Raw genomic sequence first — 14,826 nt, 5'->3', positions numbered from 1 at the left:
TATTGTGATCAGTCGCGACTGCCTTGCGGCCCGGAAATCCCATGATTTATCCACATAAAATATACAAATGATATTCAATTGATACTCAAATCGATGTTGAGCAAGCAGCTCTAGACCATGATGGATACACTGAACAGATGAATATCATTCATTTTATTGATGGAATGATGGATGTGCTGTGCACACGGTTTCAGACGTGCAACTAGTTAATCGAACAAATAAGTCTATGGACTATCAACTCATCGTCGTATCGATCGTTGACTTGTCCACTTTTCAAATAAATCGATGGTTTTTCGTTTTTTTTCTCACTTTTTCATTTAAATAACCATTTTTCTCCTTACAACAGCAAAAAAAAAACGAGTGTTCTTTTCATAACAAAAGAAACATTAAGTTGTTACATCCTTTTTATAATTTTATTATTGGAAAATAATTCTATTATGCGAATAAATTAAACAAAAATAAAAGGTGAAAATGTTCAGAAAAAAACGACAGAGAACGCGAGAGATAGAGAGAAATCGTTCAATCATGTTCGCATTTTCAGTGAGATGAAACTGGATGAAACTGATGTGCGAGAATATTATGTATTATTATAATGTATGTAATAACACTTTTTTTTGCCGTGTAAAAAATGTTGGGACGCCTGGTCTCAATCGATTTGATTAAGTCATTAAATTTTTCGCCACGGGGTGTGAAAAGAAGCGTTGCGCTGAAAAAATGAACGGAATCAAATCGATGAAAGCCAATTGATGACCGAACGGTACGATTTCAACGCATATTGCCTATTTTCTCCACCGCCTTTTTATCTATTTAAATTAGAAAATCAACATGTTACAAGGAGATTCTTAACGCAACTCTATACTGTTAGTTAACTCAAACTAAGTATATGAATTATCACTTCTCTGTAAATGTGAAGCAGCAACGGCAGCAGCAGCCGAAGAAGAATGATCGAAAAATGAGTTAACGACGGCGTCACGTATGTGCAATATTTCTTTTTCATCAAGAGAGCGCTCGCGCGCGCATTATATTTTTAGATTGTTACCAGGTTGGCCGTTCGCAAAACCATATTGTTTGAACAGTCTGTGCATCAGAATGTGCTTAGAAAATTATACCGAAAAGGTCTTGTGACCCAAAAGAGAGCGCTGCTTAGAAGTCGAAATGTTATTATGCAATTTTGTGCTTGTCCACAACAGCAATTTGTGAGAGTTTGAAAATGATTCATATCAAAGTCTTCGTCAACGACGAAGACGACGACCGACGACAGTAGAACAAAAACAAAAAACGGGCAGAAAAAAGACGACCATTCTGGTAACAATATGATTTGAATCGAATGCAAAAAGCATGAGTACACTCTGTTTGAGTGCCCACCATAAACCATTCGGCGAACGTTACTCTTTTGTTATCCGTTGCAGCAAAATGGCTAAAGTATCCATTTCATTAAATAGATTAAGTCATATAAGATTGATAACACGATATACCATTGTTTGTGTCTTCATTTGTGTTCAGCTCTTGACTTTGATCAAAGTGCGCGGTGATTGTGCGCAGGCGAGCTGGCTGGCTCGCTTAAGATACTCCAAACACGTACACGATTTTTCTGCTCCATTAAAAGTTGCGCAGAGAGTGCGAGATGCGCGCACAAGAGACGCATACTGCCGCCCATCAATAGAATGTATAATTTTCCTAGGTCGGGATAATTGTATACACGTACCCGTATATAACTGAAGATCTAAAAGTTGGAGCGTAGCGAAAAAAAAACCGCGCGCACAGAGAGAGAGAGAGAGACATTATCTAAAGATGCATCCATAAAAAAGAGACATATATGTGTGTATGTTCTGTTCCTCTTGGCTTTGGATGTCCGTGTGAAAATGTTTAGCATTCAATCCATCAAATCAGCGACAAACTGTACTTCTCGCTAGCTTAATATTTTTCCCCGTCCTTCTTTTCTTTCGTTTATTTATCTGAAATTACAAAGAAAAACATTGTAAGTTACAATATCCTCAATTGAATTACAATAACATTAGAGCGGTGGAGATTCTTTTCATATCTGAATACATTTTTTTTTTCGTTCGTTCGCATTTTATCGGTGCATATAGGATTTTATTAATAATACCCCTGTTTTTTTTGTTGTTGTAATTATTTGTTCGCAACGGAAACACCCAAGAGTTGTGTGTGTCTTCGCATAAACAAAAGTGTATATTATTTAAAGATGATGAAAAAAAGCCAACAACAGCAACAACGAGACACACATAAGAATGATCCTTTGTCTAAGGCTACACGCTAATTATTATAAATAAGGCAGATGGCTGGTGCAGTGGACAAATAAAGAAAGCAATAAAAAAATTATTGTCTCATTTGCCCTCTCCGTCCGCCACCAACAGCTTACACAGCTCAGTTGATCCGTACGCGCCGGTTAATCTATGGCTTAGACACTCTCGATGATGCCGTGCGTTGCCTTCAGCCACCACACACATAACAAATGATTATTATTCCAATTTTTATTCGTTTCGTTTCATTTGTCGATTTGCACACACAGTGCTCAGTGCGCACAATCATTGATTTAATATCCGTCACATGAGAGAAAGACGCAGAACAGAAATAGACTTTAGCCATTGGGCCCTAAATTGAAATTATTGACGATGTGCTCCAGAAATCACCTTCTTCTTCTTCGTCGTTGTCGTCGTCGTCACTTTTTTTGTGTACTTCTGCACAGCACTCAGATTATGAATCGGAATTGATGGGTCGTCACGACCATGAGTGGCGAACGCAAATTATAAAACATTGACAAATGCACAAGAATAAAAGGCGCGAGAGCAGAAAAAAAACCATACCCGTGACAATGATCGCGACAATAAAACACACACGCAGAGATAGAGTGAGCAAAAATGATTACAATCATTTTCTATGGCACTAGACTGACATTTGCCGTCAACAAAATGCAACGAAAACCTAAAACAAATATCAACCGATTGCCTGTCTGTGTATTCACCTAAATTATATGCGCGTTCAAAAAAATAAAAGACATGCCTTCATTGTTGCAACAGAGAAAAAAACGGAGAAAAAGAGAGAGAAAGGGAGAGAGATCTATTTAAATTGATACGCAAAGCACAATGTAATATTACTTAAGCTGCAAGCTTGTATGTTTGACTTGACTCGACGGTTTAGCCGCTCGTTGCGCGCTTAGTGCAACGATTTAAGCATCGCTTTTTTTCATTCTGCCGTTGTTTCTGTTCATCAGTTTGAATTCTTTTATTATTTCAAAGTACTTTGCTTAGTTGTGATAAGCCAACAACACCCCATTCCGCATTAAAAGGATTAATGTTTCATTCCATCGATTGGCCAGTGACATCGGACAGCCAATTTCAAATATATTTATATATAAGTATATATGCAGACATCATGCATGCCATTCCAAACCAACCTAGATATAGCTTTGGAAAATGAAGAAGATGAAAAAACAAACAAACAAACACGGCCAATCACAATGGCAATTGATAAAGCAGCAAGACATTTTTTTGATTATACTTTTTGAAATATATACGGTAACAAGGCATGGATTGAAATTTTCTGCATCAATTGTAATGGATGCAGGCAGGCAGCAGCAGCAACAGCAGCGTTTGTTCATGGTCACACCGGAGATTATTTTGCGTGGACAAACGAAAACGATACGGCATTGAACACACATAATCACATTTTATCAGTAAGCCATTTTCAAGCGTTAAAAGCATTGTTTTCTGCTGCTCGCTCCATCGTACCAATTTTTCTTTCAATTTTTTTCTCTCCACGTTTTTCTTCCTTCAATTTTTCTTTTTTTATTTCATCTGTTTTGTTCGTTCAATTTTTTTCGTTTTCGACGTATCTTTAGGTCGAACGAAGAAGGCGCACTCGCCACGATCCCATCGCTACAATTTTAAATCAATCAATTCCTTTCGACTGCACATCGAATACAAATTAAAGTTAATGGTGCATCTAAAGTACATGTTTCACTCCACACATTGTTGTGTGTGTGTGTTGTTTTTTTTTTGCTCGTTCGTTTGTTTGTTCCGTTGGCTGTTCCCACTGCAAAGTTTGCTGTGCAATCCATCCAATCAACCGATATGCAATGTAATACTATAACTAATTGTAATCGCATGGGCTACATCGTTTTTCCATTTAATTGCATTCCGAAAAATGATTCGCCTATATTTTGCGATTAAGATGGGACAATAATTTTTGAAGCCTTTTTTTTGTGTACCATCATTTTGTCCCTCGGAAATTTGACCCAATTAGCATGACGCGATCACGCAATGAAAATTCGTTTCCAAACTTCTTGGATCATTAGCCGAAATTGCTAAGAACTAAGCATTTTATCAGCGGTGATTTTGTGAACTGATCGACAGTGACAAAGTGACACAAGTGGTTGCCATCAACAGTACAGTGTGCAGAAGACAATATGTACTAACACCATATAAATGTGGTAAATATACATTTTTTTTCAGCTTTCAATTGTGATCGATAATAAATTTTTCGTTCTATTGATTTTGTGCGCATTTTTTTCCCTCATCTATTTCATTGATTTTATTGATTTTGAGTGAAAATAATCGAAAGATTGGAATTTTTCCATGGAAAAAGATGGCATGCTCAAAGTAATTTATTTCGTACACTCAAGTTTATGTGGTTCGCTCCATCGAAAATTCTTTCGATACGAAAAGTTCCGATTGCACCAAAGATTCAAATGACTAAAAATGAAGGTTGGTCACGGGCAAGCCGAGCATCATATTTCACTAAGGCAATAAAAAGGCGAATCCAAGGTATGCGTGCACATCGTTAACCCAACGCACAATGCACTAATGCACATAACATTGTTGGGAACCTTTGATAGCAAAACGAAACGGAAAAAAAAATTCATCAAGAAAATGAATCGAATTGCCGTGTGTGATATCTAGTTTGCATGTGACGCCGGAATCAAAACGCAAGAATTATCAACACAAAAAGACGACAGTGCGCGCGAAATAAAAGAAAAACAGAAAAAATATAGCATAACACACAAATCAGATATGTGGAATGGTGTACCTCTTTAGCGCTTTGTTCGAACGCCATGCATCATGGATACCGACGTGTGTGAGCACAATCTTTTATATGTTTGTTTGTTTGTTGACAATAATGCTATCACCTTCATAGGCAGCAGCAGCAGCAGCAGCAACAGCAGCGGTGGCGGATCGACGTTGGCAGCAGCAACCAGCAACATCAGGCAGCCGCACCAACGGCAGCTCTCTATAGCAAATATAACACGCTCACACGACAGGCTCTCGCTCGTTTGCTCACTCTAGCCCCCTCTCTCTCTCTCTCTCACACTCTCTGTCTAGCCTCATCTAGCGCGCTATTTGGGCTGTGCGCTGAGATGAGAGAGCGAGAGCAGAGAATCTTCGTTGAAATGAAAAGAATTAAATTACAGCACGCGTTGATGATATTTTTCATTTATAATGGGTTTCTTTGCCGATTTTTCGCCAGTTTTGTAGAAAAGGCTGACACGGAAGAATCTCTCTCTCACTCGAGATCCGAACGTGACAAACGGCGCATTGCGTGCATAGTTTATAACAATTTGTTATTGAAAATCCCAACAATTTTCCCGTATAGAATCTTTTTTTCAAAAGTTTTACAAACGATTTTTCATTCCATTCAAAAAAGTTAATCCAACATTTTTGTTTTCTTCATATAAAAATTTGTGCTTTAAAGAGACAGAGATAAAACAAAAATACAACGAACATTTCGGAATTATTTTAATTTGAAAAATTTGTCAGTTTTTTTTCGCGGTCAGAGTGTGTTGAAAGTGCAACGAAATTTAGTGTGCCATTTATTTTCCGACTGTTAGTTCGCGCGTTTTGCTCGTTCAAAACGTTACCAAGGAACACAGTGTACAGGCGATTTCTCTTTTTTTTTCCAACGAATTTTCCAACCCAACCCAAATATGAAGTGTTATTTGATTTGTTTGGTAAGCATTTTTTAGACAATTTGTCTTTTTTTTGATAAAAATTGTCGCGAAGCAAGCACATTTCAAAGCGACATTTTTTCCCTTGGTAGTAGCGCATTTTTTTAAGCGAGTTTGCTGTTTAGTATTGAAATCTTTTGATAGATTTTGTGCTGATTCGATCTCATGCTGCAAACAGGTAGCTAGTAGTACTTGAATGAAAATAAAAACGCTTCAGCACAGAGATAACAAAGAATAGATAAACGCTTCCAAATACCATACGCACCGAAAAGAGTTGTCAAATTTGATGTCAAAGTTGAATTGTGTGAGTTGATGTGTATGCTCGATATCATTGACGATACGTATTTATTTACATGCCCATCTAAATGGAAAACCAGATTTTCGTAAACCATAAACGAAATCGAATCGAATCAAGGTAGTCCAATGAGTCATAAATGGGAGAATGCGCGCACATGTGTGTATTCTATCGAGTTATTCGAATTCGATGACGCTTCCCATTTGATATCGGTGTCGTATATCTACCGTCAAGTCACGTCTATTTTTAACGTGATCTATCGGAATCGACGATGATCATTTCGAAATTCAAAATGCTAAATGATACGAAGCACCGAAATAATGATCAACGATCATCATTGCTACACATCATCATCGCTCTTGTTGTTTATTTTCTTCCCTTTATTCGAATCCATTGTGTATTTTCCCATTTCACATAATTTAATCAACGATGATATAAATCAACGCAACAAGGAAACCATTTAGAATGTAAAATAACAAAGATTTTTGGAAAACTTTGGGCTTAACTTAACGGTGAAACGGAATGAAAGCAACCGTTGATCGATCATTCATTTGAATTAATTCAACACCTTAGATTCACTTTCGTTCGAATGATTTCACGGTCACGTAGAATCATATTGGTGAACGCTGGATTTCTTTAACTGACACGGATTAATTCGTGCAGAATTTATTTAAAAAAAAAAAAACGAAGAAACAAAAAAAATGAAATGAGCAAAAGGAAACGAAAAGAATTAAAAAAAACTGTCTGATTAAATCATTGTCATCATTGTGCACGTTGCAAACATTGCATGCCAACCAGAGATTAACCGTGTTCGTGTCAATCTGCCATCAAAATTGTGTGCATTCATTCGCCACTATTTCGACCATCCGTTCACACTTTTCAACAAGCTTGCATATTTTTTGCACAAACTCAAAGCAAAAAATCGATTGCGAAAAATATACATTTTTCGATAATAATATTACCAAAAATATCTTTTAAATGATTAATATCATCGATTGATGCATGAAATTTCGCAAAAATTATTGTTTGACACAAATCCATTGAAATTCATAATTTTTAATTTTCTATTATAATAACTTGGGTTATGTTGACCTTTTGTGCAAAGTGTATTGTTGCGTTTCAGCTTTGTATTTAACATCCAATGCTGAAATGTCATCGCCGGGAATTATGACACTCGACCGATTTATTGGAAATTTTGAAATATAGCTCTTTCTAGGACATCATTGAAAGCTTGATTAATCCAAAATTCTATTTTAATTATCAACATTGAATATTTGATGCTTCGATTTGATGGCGATATTATTTTCTAAATGAACAACTGTTTCTTCAAAAAAATGATTGAAATTGAATTCTATTCTAATTTTAGAACTTTTTTCCCTACAATGTTCAAGTCTCTTTTTCGAAACGGCTCGCAATCGGTGGACTTAGACAAATGGATTTAAACTTAAATTTTAATTACGGTAACCGGAGTTCCGTTTGAATGATATTTATTTTTGATAAAATTGAAAAAATGGCAACGATTTTTTCTTCTCTCCGAATTTTTGGGCTCATAATTAAATCAAAAAAAATTTCAATTTTATTTGATTGGACCATTATTTATTGAAATATTCTAGCATAGTTTGATCAGAAATTCGTCACGTTTAATTCGGTTGAAAAAAAAATGGATTGTTGAAAAAAAGGCGAACGAAACATTCTAATTATGAGTCAGAAGAAGTTGATAGCGGTATTTTGTCTTGTATTTATTTTTTGCTGTGGTGTTTTTTCCTGTTTAAATAACAGGCATTAAACCGAATAACATAAAAAAGGAACAATAAAAGCCATAATACAATAAAGTGGTGAGAATGTCTTAGAATGTTGTCGATTTGTCGCTGTTGATGGATGTGAATGGTGTGTGTATGTGTGTATTTTTGTTCTGTCATGCCAGTGACTACCGTGCGCGCTCCTTCAAATTGTTGCCTAGCATAAAATGACAACAGTTATTAAAGTAAAAGGATGTAAATCAGACTGTTTATTGAAACATTTACTTAAGTAGCCGTAGCAAAATGATGGATTAATGCCTTGGACACTGCACACAAATTGTTATTTTTTTTTTTGTTTGCTTATGTTTTGCATTTTCATTCCATTATTCTCTGCTCCTCCTTCTGATTCGAACTTCGTTTAACTTTTCGAAGTGAAAAAAAAATCGAAACCACAAGAAAGTGATTCGAATAGGCGGCAATGTGGTATTCAATATGCACGAATGATGGTTGCAGCATAAATTTCATATTATTGCCTTGGAAAGATTTATTAATTATGTAACATTTGATACGGTAAAAAAAAATCTACAGCATTAGCAGCAACACAACACAATCCAGCCATCGCATTTCCATAAACGCATCACTTGCAATCGATTATGTCTCTATAATTTTTCATTTTCATATCGTGAATGAATATTTGATTAGATCTCTTGCACTTTCATGCGCTTCATTAGCTGTTGTTCGGTGAGACGAGTTCTCAAAGCAAGAGATGAAAAAGAGATCACTTGATCAAGCAAGCCTCACGGTCAAATTGAAACAATTGAAGCGACAAACCTACGAAGATGAAAAGAACAGTATAAAAAAAAAGAGATTGAATCATTGATCCTTCGTAATTACATTATCTGTGCGCGGTAAATTGACCAAAGCCACGTACTGGTTTACATTGCAATCGGTTCATTTCTTTTTATCAGGAGAATAATGTTGGCTGCTGTTGCTGCTGCCGAAATCAGCTGCACTTGCAAAAGTGAGAATTGAATTCGGTTCGAAATGACCATTTTATTGAGAAGAAAAAAAAACGGCTGAAATTAAAAGTGTGAGAGATAAAACGAAACTCGTTCTGTGAGTGTGTGTGTTACATTATCATCAGATGACAAAATAAATATGCATAATTTGCATTCATAAATTCAAATCTACCGGCTCTACTCATCGCATCGAAAACAGACGGATTGCAAATCCACTTGGTTAAATGTGCGTTTTTATCAGGTTTTTTTTTTTGCTCGAACCATTTTTTGTCTTCTTTTTGCCCTCTTGCTTCGCTTCTTCGCTTTCATAGCCATGTTCAGCGTGTTATTTATGAAGTTTTTATTTACAATTATGTCGTTATCACTGTGGTGGGAACCAATTCTACGTTCGAAGATTACATTCACGGTGAAACATTTCATGACATTTGACTCCGAATCACAAATTGAACGATTTAAACCATTCAGGATTTTGTTTTTGTTTTTAACCTTGCGTTTTTCTAGCATTAGACAAATTGTGGTCATCGTCTTTAAATAGTTTTTTGTCTTATTATGTAATAAGTTTGATTTCGGTGTGAACCACAAAATTCAATCATAGAATAAAGATAGAAATCGTAATACTTCGATTTTTTGGCATGTGAGCAATTAATAACCGTTAGTATGTTGCTTATTTGTTGTAGATTTTAGCTGCAGTCACGGCAATAAACGCTCAAATAGAATATCGACCAGATTTTAAAGAATATACAAACAGTGATGGTGCAGTGCTGGTGAATATTGACAATCCAGAAACTCGGCTATCTCAATACCACACATCGGATATTGAACGCAGTAAGTAGCGCGATAGAATCGAATTATCGATGTTATTTGAATCTAATCTGAAAAACCGCCCGAATCTCAAATGACTTATAGAAAAAAATATTTTTCAAAGTGTAAAACAACGGCAAATCTCCAATCGAATGTATTCGTTTTTACTAGCTTTTTTCTCGAAAAAAAAAATAATTATTTTAAAATTGAATATGATTTGAAGAAAAAAAAATCTGATGTATAAATATTTTGAAACAATAGATACCGGCTCATATAACTATGGTTATGATGTATCACCGGATGGTCAATTTCATCATGAAACCCGAGGACCAGACGGAGTGACTTACGGATGCTACGGTTACATCGATCAAAATGGTATATTGAGAGCGACCCATTATGTGGCCGATTCACAAGGATACCGTACGGTCGAAGCCTCAAAACCAGTGCTAATCTATCCAAATGAATTATACGACAAGTAAGTCCATACATACAAAGTCGAAATGGACATTTTTATTGTTATATTTTTTTTTTGTTATTTTTATTGGGCATTTACATGGGAATTTCATTTTTAGTTCGTTGAAATTTGATGCAAATCAAAAACGAAAAGGAAGAACGATCGATTGGCAAGATTTGTACTTCCCCATTGGATGTGGCATGGTCAAAGGTGGAGTTCCAGCAAATACGCCGTTAGTCAAACAGCCCAATGGAAGTTACACACCGGTAAGATGCAAATCAAGAATAGAACATTGAAAGAAGACGCTTCAAATAAGAATATAAAAAGCAACCCTCAATCGAATCAAATAAAAAAAAACACAATTTTTATCCATGAATATAGGTTAATGTTAATAGATATAACGAGAATACTGACGCTCCAGCCGAAAATAGTCAACCAATTCAGAATAATGCCTATAATAGTTACAATAATGCCCCGAATAATGAACAATTTTGTAAGTATATCGGCAAATTTTTGAATATATATCACCATGGTATGTTTATTTAACGATATTTCACGAAACAGACACCGAGTATGATAACAGCCAGTACACAACGCAAAGCTCCAACAACAATGGATACCAACAGGAATTGTATGTTGATGATGCGAAAGATTTGCACTATTCATCACAGCATGGATCACACTCAACCGAATTTACCGCAACCAGCAGTCATGGTCAGGGTCATGGTCATGGTCATGGTCATGGTCATGGTCATGGTCATGGTCATGGTCATGGTCATGGTCATGGTCACGGTGGCAGCGGTGGCAGTGGAGACGACTCGAGTAAAGGTCAATCTAGGTAAGGAGCACACTGAACTACTCAAACTATAATAATAGCAATCTATTTATTTTGAAATCATCAATTCAAATTTATTCCATTTGCCATCAGTTCACATTCTTCTAGCGGCAGTAGTAGTCATGCGTCGAATAATCAATCGGGCAGCTCAAGCTCATCAAATTCACAAGGTTCGAGTGGCGGTGGTGGCCACAGTCACAGCACGGAATACACAAGCTCACACCATGGATCGACCACATCTTACATGCATTCACATTCACACGGTAATACACAAATATATAAAATATCGAAAATCGATTTGATGCAAAAATATTCAATTTTTAATGAATGTTTATTTAGTTGGAACAATTTAGATTTTTTATAGATTTTTATACATGAATGAATTTAGTTGAATGGATTTTTAAGAATGAAATTCATTTTAATTTCAAATATACAGGAAATAACCAGAATCAGAATCAGAATCAAAATCAAAATCAAAACCAACAGCAGCAACCGCAACAAAATCATAATCATAACCATAATCAAAATCAGAACCAGCAGCAACCAAGTGGTGGCCAGAATAATTGGGATTCTGGAAACAATCAATATCAATACCAACCATCGCCAGGCGGCAATCAAAATGGTGAGTCAATGTTGGATTGTAATGCTAATCACTGGGAATGCCCAAACCTGGTAATCATTTTAGTACAAAAATAACAAAACATGTTATTAAATTAGGTAACAATCAACGGCCAAGCGGTGGTAGCCAGGGATCGGGGAGCGGCAATGATCCGAACAACTCACAAAGTCAAGGTAAGATTTTTTTTTACGCCAACGACAATTGAGCACACATTTGCTTACGCTTTCAGCTTGCTTTATATGCGCTTCAATAGGACATTCAATTAAGAATTTTGGATTTTATAACGTCATACTTGCCCAAAAAAATAACGATTTTTTTTTCTTCTCGGAATTATACGATGATGATTAATGCGTACTGTCAATTAAGTGGTGATGCAATTTCAACGTCTAGTTGAATGAACCCATGTGAATATCAAAAATTCGTGCGCAAAGCAAACATATCCAAAATTATTAATTGATTCGTCTTTGTTTGTAATAATTTGTTTTGTGACTTATCGAAAAATAAACCAAATAAAAAAGCATCAAGCTCGTCGAGTTCGCATGGTGGACCAGACAATCATTCTGAATCGGAAAGCCAGAGCTCTAGCTCAAGCAATAACCCAGATAACGATTCATCCAGCAGTAGTTGGAGTTGGTCATCATCTTCCAGTGATTCCAATGGTTTGTAAATGCTCAGCCCTTCCTGTAAACCCTATGCCGTCTCCCAGAATATTTTTTTTAATTGAATAGAATAGAAGATATTGAATTAGAATTAAAGAAATTTTAATTTGCTTACCAAAATGCTTTAATTTTGCCTGCAAACTAACACAAATGCACCGATTTTCATATTTGCTTGTCGAATTTGGAAATTGGTTTATATTGAAAAAAAAAAACAATTGTGACACTTCAGGCCCAGACAACCAGCAACAAAGTCAAAGTAGCAGCGGAAGTGGCAGCAATAGCAGCTCAAATCAAGGCGGATCACAATCGAATAGACCACAACAAGGTACTTTGATACAATTTCCATTCAATCAACTATTTTTCTAACACACTATCGTTGTAACTGTGTCGTGACAACCGCAAATTTATCGTGAACATAAAGGTTCGAGCAGTTCAAGTCATAGTGAATCACATTCAAGCAGTAATCAAGGCTCTTCGAATAGTGGTAGTAGCAGCAGTTCTTATAATAACCAAGGAGGCTCTTATGAACAACAAGGTCTCTTTTTAATAGAGAAAAATTGCTTTTTCACACAATTTTTCAACATTACTTTGTTTTACAGGCTCAAACGAAGGACCAAACGATCCAAATTCTGGTTCAGGAAATTGTAGGTTTTTCACATTTATTATTCGTTTTAATTCATAATTGGAACAATTGATGCAGTGAAATAATCTTGACATTCTCTTGTTTAATCGAATTCACAGCTCAAACTGATCCAACAGTGAATGGACCCCATGGCGAGGGATACGATCCAAGTAAGCTACATTCGACACTCTTTTTTTAAAATTCTTTTGGTATAATTTACTTGAACTTGATGTCGAACAGTGTCTCGTTTTTTCCATAAGTATCACATAACAAAGCATTTTTTTTCATTTTTTTTTCAAATCCATTTTCAAAACATATGTATGGCTTTTACATATTCAACACTATATCAACATGTCAAACTTTACCATATTCAACCATTTCATTACGCATTATCGCATCGCATCACATCATTGTCACTGGATCAATTGTCCATTACAAACTGGCTGCATATCGAACGGTTTTCATTGTTTATTCAAATCAATCAATCAAAAGATCAATCTCAACCATCTTGTCCATATCCAGGTCATGGCCATCCAACATCTGGAGGAAATGGTAAGATGAAACTATGTACAACAAAGATTTTTCTATTTGTTGTTAACGTACAACTCCGACAAATCACATTCAAAATTCAAAATTTTTGTAAATACTCAACTCATTTCATGAGGGGAAAAATTCACATTTGGCATTCATACGTTGGCATTAAGAAAATTGAATTATAATCAAGAAATTATCTAAATTACATTTGTCAATATAATTATAGTTATCAACGAAGGGAAATACGGCAAGTTTCGTACACTCTATTGTTCATAGGATCAAAATTCTTCGAAAAAATTGATATTTCGAACAAATGGAAAATGATTCAATGATGAAACTTGTCGCCTTTCTGCTAATGCTCTTTTATATAATTCAATTCAATTGTAATATGTTTGATTTGAATAGTACCGTCGAGACCAGATCACCCTCAACGGCCAACACAATCACCACAACAGGGTCAACAGCAAGGTGGTCAAGGTCAACAACAAGGTGGTCAATCACAGCGACCACAACATAATGTTCATCCAACGCGACCAACACATGCACCAGGTAAATACTATGCATTTTGTTAACCGAATCTATTCGGGCGGCTGTATCATTCTGTCTCACTCATTCTTCTCAGTAACTCAACAAGTGACAACTTATCCAATATTTCCAGGTCCAGGTAAATTCATCAATTCAGAATCATCATTTTTTTTCGTTTGGCTAAATGAGATGTTTTCAGGAGTGGCTTTTGCTGAATGTTATATACCACATCTATACATGTGGGATATTTTATTGATGGTTTACATGTTTATATTATAGGATCGCATCCAACACAACCACAAAGGCCATCACAACAGCCTCAACAAGGACAAGGTCAACAGGGACATGGACAAGGTTCAACAAGACCACCGCAATCATCGGGTTCACAACAACAAGGTGGTGGTGGTTCAAGACCTCCACAACGACCACAAGGTTCACAACAGGGAAACCAAGATCCATCAGGCAAACCACAGGGAGGTCATGATCCACAAGGATCACAACAAGGTGGTGGTGGTTCATCTCAACCAAGGCCAACGCAACGACCGCAAAGCGGATCACAACAGCAAGGATCACAACAGCCAGGCAGACCACAGCAGCAAGGTGGACAAGATCCACAGGGATCACCTCAAAGTGGAAGCGATCCACAGGGAGGCAGACCACAAAGACCGCAGCAAGGTGGCTCACAGCAAAGTGGACAAGATCCACATGGATCACCTCAAAGTGGAAGCGATCCACAGGGAGGAAGACCACAAAGCGGATCAC

At 36.3% G+C, this 14,826-nt stretch overlaps 1 protein-coding gene across 1 annotated transcript in view; it reads left to right on the top strand.

Moving 5' to 3' along the window:
* The first annotated feature begins 5,480 nt into the window (after positions 1–5,480).
* The window catches only part of LOC129574782 (hornerin-like), a 10,464-nt gene continuing 1,118 nt past the window's right edge, over positions 5,481–14,826 (top strand). The window contains exons 1-18 of the mRNA XM_055457248.1: positions 5,481–5,965; positions 9,693–9,840; positions 10,078–10,291; positions 10,389–10,536; positions 10,652–10,763; positions 10,835–11,108; positions 11,199–11,368; positions 11,542–11,727; positions 11,823–11,897; positions 12,243–12,383; positions 12,613–12,708; positions 12,805–12,918; positions 12,983–13,027; positions 13,125–13,175; positions 13,528–13,557; positions 13,945–14,088; positions 14,162–14,203; positions 14,344–14,824. Coding sequence (XP_055313223.1) covers positions 5,942–5,965; positions 9,693–9,840; positions 10,078–10,291; positions 10,389–10,536; positions 10,652–10,763; positions 10,835–11,108; positions 11,199–11,368; positions 11,542–11,727; positions 11,823–11,897; positions 12,243–12,383; positions 12,613–12,708; positions 12,805–12,918; positions 12,983–13,027; positions 13,125–13,175; positions 13,528–13,557; positions 13,945–14,088; positions 14,162–14,203; positions 14,344–14,824 — 2,495 coding nt within the window. The 5' untranslated portion in view covers positions 5,481–5,941. The remainder of the gene's footprint in view (positions 5,966–9,692; positions 9,841–10,077; positions 10,292–10,388; positions 10,537–10,651; positions 10,764–10,834; positions 11,109–11,198; positions 11,369–11,541; positions 11,728–11,822; positions 11,898–12,242; positions 12,384–12,612; positions 12,709–12,804; positions 12,919–12,982; positions 13,028–13,124; positions 13,176–13,527; positions 13,558–13,944; positions 14,089–14,161; positions 14,204–14,343; positions 14,825–14,826) is intronic.

This window comes from Sitodiplosis mosellana, unplaced genomic scaffold, assembly GCF_009176505.1.
Source record: "Sitodiplosis mosellana isolate CC-2019 unplaced genomic scaffold, AAFC_SMos_1.0 Smas_scaffold_6165, whole genome shotgun sequence".
NCBI classification, from domain to species: domain Eukaryota; kingdom Metazoa; phylum Arthropoda; class Insecta; order Diptera; family Cecidomyiidae; genus Sitodiplosis; species Sitodiplosis mosellana.
Note: the sequence above shows the minus strand (reverse complement) of the source record. Positions and strands in the feature narration are given on the sequence as shown.